Source organism: Podarcis vaucheri, assembly GCF_965113315.1.
Source record: "Podarcis vaucheri genome assembly, chromosome: Z".
Taxonomy (NCBI): domain Eukaryota; kingdom Metazoa; phylum Chordata; class Lepidosauria; order Squamata; family Lacertidae; genus Podarcis; species Podarcis vaucheri.
Window position 1 is genome coordinate 32,635,786 of NC_138758.1, and position 10,152 is coordinate 32,645,937.

Below are 10,152 nucleotides of genomic sequence, written 5' to 3' on the forward strand. Positions count from 1 at the left end.
AGAAGGCAGAACCACCATTATGTGCTCCAGAGAATCTCCTGAAATGAAGCACAGAATCAAAGGGTTGGAAGCCCCCCCCCCGGGTAATCTAGTCCAACCCTGGCAATGCACATATTGCACAGCTAAAGAATCTCCTAAAGACGACCATCCAAACTCTGCTTAAAAACCGCCAATGAAAGCAAGTTAGTGCAAGGTTTTGGGAATTTGATTTTGACAGAAGTGATCAATATTACTAAAGAAGCTGCTATTTCTTGTCCAGAATGAATGCTACTGATTATTTTCGATGATACCAGTATCAACAGAACAGCTTTTATATATGATCTTGGCAGCTCAAACGGCCATTACAATTCTATGGAAAGCAGCCCAAAATCTTAACACTGGACGCTTAGTAGCTAGAACTTGCTCTGTAATAGAGCCATAGTGGAGAAAAATGCACATAATTTGATATTTCAACAAGGGCTAGAACCTCCAGGCTTTTTTTTTTTTTTTGTATGATTTGGCATTTCTATATGACATATACAACAGAAGCATCATTAACTAAACAACCCTTGCCACAAGCCTGGCAAAACTGGAATAATCAAATAAAGGGGATATTCTTTAATTGGACATTGTTATTTTCACACAAGCCCAACCAGTCTCATTCTATGTGCCTTTTTAATAGCTTCACTTTTTGTCTGTCAATCTTTACCTGTTGTTATAACTGTTCTCTGTTTTATAGAATAAAACAGAAAGCTTTACAATAAACAAACCTCCATAGAATTGTAGAATTGCAGAGTTCGAAGGGATCCCCAAGGGTCATCTAGCCCAACCCCCCCCATGTTTTAATGACGGTCTTCTCAAGGCATCTGGGAAGGGGGGTGGAATCCAAACTCCAGGCTTATCCACACTTCCTTTCCCCCATGCTTTCCACGCATAGTCCACACTTTAATGCTTTTTGTTTTCTCCAGACCTCTCGCTGTGAAAACCCGCTCTTTGAAAGCTCAATCAGAGCAAACAGCAATCCACAGAAAACCCAAATTGCTGTTTGCTCCAATTCAGCTTCAAGCAGCGGGTTTTCACAGAGGAAGCTCCAGAACAAACAAACAAAAAGAGTGGGGGGAAAGAGAGAGAGACTTTACAGGGCAGTAAGTGTGGAAAAGCTGGTCTTTAAAACTAAGCAGTTTGCTTGTTTTTAGTACACAAACTTCCTTAAGCTGAAGTCTCTGACCGTATTATTTTGCTGGGAACTTAACAAGATCTCCAGCCACACGGAAGAGTAGGATGTTCTCCTGCAAGGTATTCTCTGCCTTGCCGACCTGCTCTGCAAGACAACCACAGACTACTCCTGCCACATCCTCCAGCCACCCCAAATCCAAAAGTGGGAAAGCATGGTGAATGCAACATGCCACTGAGTACAGTGCCAGCCCCTCGCCTCTAAAAATATACTGCAGAGTTGGGAAAGGTTTGGAGAAGGGGAAACCGAAATGACCGTAGGAATGCAGCGGCTCCCCTACGCAGAAAAGTTGCAGAATTCGGGATTTTTTAAGCGTAGAGGGGAAAAGGCGACATGACTGAAATTTAAAGAATTATGCCTGGCTAGAGAAAAGTTTTCCTTCCTCGGTCCTAACACTGTAGCTCATGGACATCCAACAAAACTGAATGCTGAAAAATTCAGCAGAGGAAAAAGAAAGTGCTTCTTTTAAGTACATAGTTAATCTATGGGACAGGAGGCAGTGATGGCCACCAACCTAAATGATCATGGCAAAAAGTTCTCCATCTGTTGGGAGACCCTAAATGCAGGCTTGCTTTGAGAACCAGATCTCGCAACTCTGGGATTTCATATTAACTGGACAAACTGACAACCCAACGTCCCGAGAGAGTTGAACAGCCTAGAAAACCCCGACTTTTCAATCAACCTGGTCTTGTTTTATTACATATGCAATATCGACAGAACACAGAAACCTAGAATTGCATTGGAAGGGGTTCAAGGGCAATCTAGTCCAAAAGCATTCAAAAGTCACAGGCTTCTAAACACATTTACCGAACTATACCGTTGTTTTTTAAAAGGACTTAAAATCAAATTCAATTAAATAGGCATTTGGTGCTCCAGGTGGGGGGGGGAGGGCATTGTTGAATACTGATGGAAGTTTATAAAATTATGCGTGATCTGGAGAAAGTGCAAATGACACCTGGATCTCATGGATGCCCAGTGAAGCTGAATGCAGGAAGATTCAGGATAGATAAAAGAACGAACTTCTTAGTTAAATTGTGGGACTCGCTAGGCACAGGAGGCAGTGATGGTCATGAACCTAGATGGTTTGGAAAAAAAGTGTGAGACAAATTCATAAAGGAGGACACAGCTATCAATGGCTACTAGCCACGATGGCTAAGCTGTGCCTCCATGGTCAGGGGGCAGCGACAATTCTGAATCCCAGTTGCCGGAAACTGAGGGGAGAGTTGCTCCTGTGTTCGAATTCTGCTTGCAAGCTTCTCATAATGGTAATCTGGCGAGCGACACTGATAACTGCAAGCTCTTCTTATGCTCTTATGTTGTATGAATAAGTGAAGAAAATAAAAGATCTGGTAGGGAAGGTCTCCTATCATACAGACACTTTCTAGCTGTTATTTGGCATGCTATCCCTTTTTTATTTGGAAGCGATGACCAATCATCCCACAAAAGGGTCTCGAAATTTCAAGACCCACATCGGTCCACTTGTACAGTGGTACCTCGGGTTACAGACGCTTCAGGTTACAGACTCTGCTAACCCAGAAATAGTAACTCAGGTTAAGAACTTTACCTCAGGATGAGAACAGAAATCGTGCTCCGGCGGCAGCGGGTGCAGCGGTTAGCTAAAGTGGTACCTCAGGTTAAGAACAGTTTCAGGTTAAGAATGGACCTCGGGAACGAATTAAATTCTTAACCTGAGGTACCACTGTATTTAAAGACACACACCTACCCCCCCAAATAAAAGAAACCCTCCACTCCCCAACAGAGTGAAGCGTGAAGATTTCAGGCTCTTCCAGAATCCTGCTCACGAATTCCAGTTCCACCCTTAAAAACTGATCTGCTGGATCACTTGGGGGGGGGGGAGGAACCACGTTCTTCAATTTCATCAAAAAGTTTCCCCTTTTTCAGGGATATATAAATATGTCCTCCAACAACTTGATGCAGAATAATTCTTTTTGTCGTGCTCAGAGAAATGTAGCAGCTAATAAATTTAATAAATGTTAATGATGATTTTGAAGGCTGGAGAAAAGGGGTCCTTTCCCAACTATGTGACTTGAAAAGAATATGACCCCACCACCACCACCTCTCCCTCCCTCCACTTTCTGGGGTTTGTTCCCTGACGGACAAAGTGGGGGTGCACTCCAGAGGGTTAGTTCACCCTTGATTTTTTCCCCCACCCTAAAAGAGATAAACAGGCTTATAAGATAAAGGATAGCCGCTCCCAAAACATCCTGATGAAATCAGTCTCCGAACGTCTCTGGATAATTAGCACTCCAACTGGGAATCTAAACATCTCTCAGAGGACTTTTTTTTTAATTCTCGCAGTTGAGAGGACTGTTTGGAAAGAAACATCTGCCATTGTTAACATTTCTTTTGCACAAACCAAGTACAGAGGCAGGCCTGGAATTGCACTGTAATTATTTTAATAAAAAGGAAAAATGTGAGGTCCCAACAGTGGACTTACAGGAACCCAGAAACAATGTTATTTATTTATTTAATACTGCTACAATATCAAACCTATTGGCAACAATATAAAGAGAAAGCAACAGCGCAGCTTTTTTAAGCTCTCCCAAGTTGCTGGGCCACCCCCCACTTAACTTCCATTAGTGTGGGTGCAAAAAATGCACTTCCTATCATTATCACTTAGTTTTTAATTTTTTGTACATCTTGCTGGTAATTTTTCTTAGTGATCATTTTAGGAAACCACTTTGCTTTTTGGAAATCAAGCCGCCTGACCACATATATTATTGTTTACATTATTAGATTTAATGTGGCAGCACCTACACTTCGGAACTCCCTGCCTATCCTCCGCTGTCCTGTTTTCGGTGCCTGTCGAAAACATTACTGTATAGACAAGCCTCTCGAGATGTTTAGAAACTTGATGGGAATTTTAATCTGTTTTATTGTTATTTCAACTTTTCATCAGTCTTAAACTATCTTTCTCCTTTTTATTCAGAGATCATTTTGTTATCTTTTTTGTAAGCCATTTTGAGGATTTTTATTTCTTTTACAATCGAGCAGTGTGTAATTTTTATGAAATAAATAAAAAATAAATATCACATGGAGGGAGGACCCACACACTTTTCTCTACATCCAAGGATGCTTCTTGCCACTATTAAAGTATTATTTCATTATGCTGCCATGTGAAGGGCACTCCATGGAATATTGTATTATGGGGACAGACAAGTCTCTGCCCCAGGGAGGTTCCAATTTGCATTTTGATGAGGGAGAAGTGGAAGAGCTGAATCCAAAACCTGTCCTCCTTGCCCAGCACAAGTTAGTACAATAGGTATCTCAGGTTAAAATTAATGGGTAAAAGGAGAACCGGGAAGACTGGAAACCAGGCACTTAGTGAGACTTTCTGCAAAGTCAAACTCAGGAAACCCCACAGCCCAGTAAAGAGAAGTGGGTGATGCTTTGTGTCTGCAAACGCCTGGCAAACATTTCTGCAGCTGGGTCTGACAGACAGAGGCCTGCCAAGGCGGCATGCAGAAGGCCTGCTGGACAAATCAACACTATGCTGGCACCAATGTTTACCATCTATTCCTGGGTGTCTCAGTGGTTTTTCCAGGGCACAGTGGTTTTTCCAGGGCGCAGCTTCAACTCACTAAAAACTCAAAGTCTTGGTTTTGGGGTTCAGCTACTCTCGACAAGCCAGGTTTAGGGGTAGCCCCACAAACCACAGAGGGGCAGGGGATAAACCTGACCCCAGGGGTCGCTTGGTGCCAGACGAGGAGAGGAAGAAATATTCCATTTGCAGTGGGTCAATTTCCATTATCAGAGTGGGTCAATTTTGGGCGCCCTATTCAACAGCATTCACCAGGAACAACTACCTTCCCAGCCACACCCAAGAGTGGGCGCCAGCATCCAGTTTGGGTGCAACCTGAGATGACACTCCCCCCAGGTGAAGTGCTCAGGGCCCAAACAGAAGCCAAGGAAGGAAGCAGGTCCCTTACGAAAACCCTCAAACACCTTAAGAGTGTGGCACTTATGCCCCCCACCTTTAACTCAGCTCTCTTCCCCATTCCAACTCAGCTCTCTGCACGCACACATATGCCAAGCCAAAATCCACTTTCCTGCAACAAAAGAACCCGTCACCCAATTTGACCCCTGCATCACAGGGGGTTGGACTGGGTGACCCTTGGGGGTACCATTCAACTCAAGAAGCCTAGTTTTAAAGCGGAGAGGAATGGGTGAAGAAGGGGTTCCCTGAGTGTAGCATTTAACAGGGGTGAAAGTTAGACAAGTCCTTGGAGGGGAAAGAATTAATCCATCGCCTATTAAGAGAAAGAAACTCCCGACTGGCAAAGAAAAAATAGATGGAAAAGAGGAGGCGCCCCCCCCCCTTCCAACACACACCAGGAGACTCCTTTGTCTTCCACAATCTGGACAGTGCTGCCTTGATATTTCCTGTTTGCTCATTAAGCGATTGAAAATCAATTAAAAATACATTTTAAAAGAACACACAGGCAATTCGGACTCACTTGGTTTTCTATTTCAGCAACAAAGAAGTGCCATTCTCCCCCAAAGACAATAAATGAAAATTGGGGAGAGGGTTAAAAAATTAAGAGAGAAATGCAACCACCCACTCAGGTGCCCTTTCTCCTCCCCGGGAAAAAAACCCGAAACCGGACTCGGGACACGCCGGCGCCTTTCAGACGAGCGGGAGCGCCCGCTTCGCCCTCCGAGGCCGGTCAAGGGCGAAGGAACAACGCGGGGAGGGGAGAAGGGGACTACAGCGCCCGCCCTGTCCAACCCAGCCCCGGCAGAAGAGATTCCTGGACAGAAGAGCCCGACGGAGCCGCTCCCGAGTTGGGACTGAAGATGCAGCCGGTGCTCCCCGCTCCGGCCTCGGCCGGCAGCCTCCCCAGCCCGCCCTCCGTTCCCGTCGAGGCTGCACGTACTTTGGGTTGGCGGCGCTCCAGGCGACGGGCTCGAGGCTCTTGGCCAGCAGTGGCGGCGCCAGGCGGCACAGGGCGAGCAGCAGTCCCAGCAGCAGCCGACGGCAGAGGAGGCGGCGGCCGTCGTGGGTCCCCTCCGGGCGGCCCATCCTCCTCCTCCGCCGCCTCCGCCGCCGGCTTTCCGGCGCCTGCGCTTCCGACTCCCCCTGTTAAATCCACACCACGAGCGAAAAGTAAATCCCCGATCCTCCACGGCGCCTCCTGCGGCGGCTTCAGGCAGCTCCTATAGCCGGCTGCGATCCCTCTTCCTCCGGCCAGGCTAAGCAATCCCTCCCGGGCTGCTCCTCCTGCTCGCTGCGCTCCAACGCCGCACACTCTCCGGCCGCCAAACCCCGACTGGCGCGCCGCGCACCCCTTGCCGCGCTCTGCACCCGCGAGCAGGCGGTCACCGAGGACAGCCCCCGTGCGTCGGCCAATGGCGGCGCGGCGGAGAACGGGTCCTGCCGTGAGTGACGGCTGCAGGAGAAGGCGGGAGGAGCCGGAGGCCACGCCCAGCTCGGGGAGGCGCGGCCGCGGCAGACGCTCCTGGGGACTGATTCCGCGTCTGCTGCTGCTGCTACCGCTTCTGCCGCGTCGGCGCTGACTCGCGCGCTGTACGGGCCGGCTCACGAGGAGACCTATTCCTACTCCGAGTCCTGACAGCTGCTGTTGCTCTCACAGGAGCTTGACCCGTTATCTCACAGGATAACGGGAAGGGAGGCAGCCGAGCTTTAATATCATTATTACTGTTAATAATTTATTAGTGGTATTATGTCATTGGGATTAATATAACAATACTAATTAATTTTGATATCTATTGTTTTATTATAGATTTTATTATTGGTGTCAATATATTGTTATTTATTAAGCAATAATAGTGTCTATACTAAGCATTTGTGAATATATTAATATTGATAAAATGTTTAAAAGATTTCGTATAGTATTGATGTATTGTTAATTTATTTACTGCCCACTCTTCACTGTCATGGTCCCAGAGGTAAAGGTACCCCTGTCCGCTCATCTCACTTAAGATTGTTGTGCGCTTATCTCACTTAAGAGGCCGGGGCCAGCGCTGTCCGGAGACACTTCCGGGTCACATAGCCAGCGTGACGAAGCTGCTCTGGCGATCCGGCACCAGCGCAGCACACGGAAACACCGTTTACCTTCCCGCTATAAAGCGGTCCCTATTTATCTACTTGCACCCGGGGGTGCTTTCGAACTGCTAGGTGGGCAGGAGCTGGGACCGAAAGACGGGAGCTCACCCCGCCGTGGGGATTCGAACCGCCGACCATGTGATCGGCAAGTCCTAGGCACTGAGGTTTTACCCACAGCGCCACCCAAGTCCCTTGGTCCCAGAGGAGACTGCAGCATTAAAACACAATATTTTTAAAAAAAATAAAATAAAACAACTTCCAACGATAAAGGAGGAAACATTTCCTCGGCTTCCCTCACGCTTGCCCTGCAAGGTAGGCTGGCGGCAGCACCAAGGTGCTTCGACAGATGTAGCAGCCTGCCAGGCCAGAGTGGAGACTTTCCTGCTTTAGGGAAGGGGGGCTGTACTCCCTGCTTCTTTCTTTTCCCCTCCCTTGAGTAGCCTTTGCTACCTGGGGGCTCTCCAAGGCTTCAGAGGTAGGGGGCGCAGGCCCAGGCCCACCTGAAGATGGTGCTGTGGGGGGGAGAGATTGAGCTCAGGGCCTCCTGAAAAAGGTGGTCTGTCTGTCTGCCTCTTCCAAATGGGCCTAGAGTCATAGAATGGTACGGTTGGGAGGGACCCCCACAGGTGTCATGTAACCCATCCCTCTGCAATGCAGGAATCACAGCTCACCTGGTTCCTTTCAGGAAGCTTTCCTGAAGAGACAAGAAGCCTGCTCTGCTCCCACCTGGCTAGAACGCACTGCCTCCACTTTATTCATAATCACGTTTCTAGGGGTGAGCTGGGGTTTTCTCAATGGGTGCAGGGGCTAAGTCCCAGTTCAGATGCAGCCCTCTGCCCACCTGGCCAGGTCTCTTGGTACAACATGTCCCTCCCTCCTCTACATTCCCACCACCACCACCCCTTGGATGTCCCAAGTTTGCCAGTCCAGATCACACAGCATAGAATCATAAACTTGTCAGCTTGGGAGGGACCCACAAGGGTCATCTGATACAACCCCTTCAATGCAGGAATCACAACTAAAGACTCCCTGACAGGTGTCCACCCAACCAGATGACGTGACCTGTGGTCCACAGAGGCCTCTGCTTGGACAAAACCTGAGCTGCCTTTTTTCTCTTTGCAAGGAGACTCCCAACGAGAGGGGAAGCCTGAAAAAAAAAATCCTTTCCATGCCTGGAATAACCTGGATACACAGTACTGATCAAATTCAGTGGTGAAATTGGGGGGGGGCTGTTCCAGACCCACATTCCCTTAAATTTTGGATTTTGCCTCTTTCCAAGCAAGCTTGCTTGTTTATTGCATTTCCATCCTGCCTTCATTTAGCACCTTTATAATAGCACCTCTTTACTCTGGTTTTTTTACATTTGAGGTTTGTATTCTTATTTATTTTATTGCATTTATTTTGCGCTATTTCTGTGAAAGGGTGTATGTGGTCTTTTCCCTCCTCATTCAATCCCCACAACAATCCTGTGAGGTAGGAGAGGCTGAGAGAGTATCTGGCCCAAGGTTGCCCAGTGAGCTTCATTGCCAAGTGACAATTTGAACCCCGGTCTCTCCCAGGTCCTAGTCCGACACTCTAACCACTGCACCACACTGTCGTCCTACAGAATGGCTTCTCCCCTGCAGAACTACACTACTCTGAAGCCCTGAATTGTGTTTTTCTTCAGTGAATAACTTTTTTGAGGGCAATTTTAACATGTAAAAGTGAAGATTTTCAGTGCCTTGTTGCTTACATTTGTATCAGGGATGTCCCATTTAAAGGGGGTCTAGAAATTCATCCCCCCCCAAAAAAAAATTTTATTGTTAGTGGGATTATTGAAAGGGAAGCCAATGGCACTCCTCAAAAATGAACCAATACCTCCCTCTTGTGGCCAGGAACAGCCACTACTGGCTTCACTCCTGCTCCCCCTTCAGGTGAGTCATTCATAAAAACTGTGGAAAGAATCAAAATATAAAACAAAAATACTTGTGAAATTACCTTCTTTCTGCCGCATGTCTATTGATTGGTCCAAAGAATATAGGGGAAATCATGACATGAAAAGCTTGCCTGGTACACTGATTTTTCGAAAGAAAAAACAAAGGCAGCCACTTTTTTCTCCCTTTGTTTGTTTGTATCTATTTTTTGTAATAGTAAAAAGATACAAGTTTGTAACATCTTATAAAAACTACAGTTTAAAAGCGCCAGGGTAATACACACCCTGCCCCAATTCCCTCCCGTATAGCAAAATAAGTTAATTATTGAATACATTAGAAAAAGAATATTGGCATATGTCTCTTCCGCAAACTTCTTGAAAAATTAGTGATAAGCAACATCTAAAAATTGGTTGACAATGTTTCTTGATGTAGAATCATAGAATTGTTAGAAAGGCACCCCAAGAACCATCTAGTCCATGCAGGAATCTATGTAATACAGACTTTTTTATTCTTGGTGCTGTTTGTGTCTGTGATGGTTTCAGGTATAGGTTTATGTTTCTGTATATCTTTTAAGTTGTGTGCATCACACCTCTTGCTCTCTCATTTCTTGTGATGGTACCCTCCACTGTCTGCATCTCATCACAAATATCCAGATAACCTGCTTTACTATTTATTCTGGTGAATGCAACGTCCCATGCTAGCCTTGTACTTAGTAAATCAATAGTAAGTAAGTAAATAAGTAATCGTAAGTAAATAGTAAGTAAATAAATAGCAATGCTTCCTTAATATTTACTTCCTTACTATTTATTTACTTCCTTACTATTTATTTACTTCCTTACTATTTATTTATTTACTTGCTTACCGTATTTTTCGCTCTATAACACGCAGATTTTTTCTCCTAAAAAGGAAGGGGAAATGTCTGTGCGTGTTATGCAGCG

At 46.1% G+C, this 10,152-nt stretch overlaps 1 protein-coding gene across 1 annotated transcript in view; it reads right to left on the reverse strand.

The window, feature by feature from the left end:
• EFNB1 (ephrin B1) overlaps positions 1-6,520 on the reverse strand; it is a 77,521-nt gene extending 71,001 nt beyond the window's left edge. The window contains exon 1 of the mRNA XM_082208563.1: positions 6,112-6,520. Coding sequence (XP_082064689.1) covers positions 6,112-6,257 — 146 coding nt within the window. The 5' untranslated portion in view covers positions 6,258-6,520. The remainder of the gene's footprint in view (positions 1-6,111) is intronic.
• Positions 6,521-10,152: the final 3,632 nt, after the last annotated feature.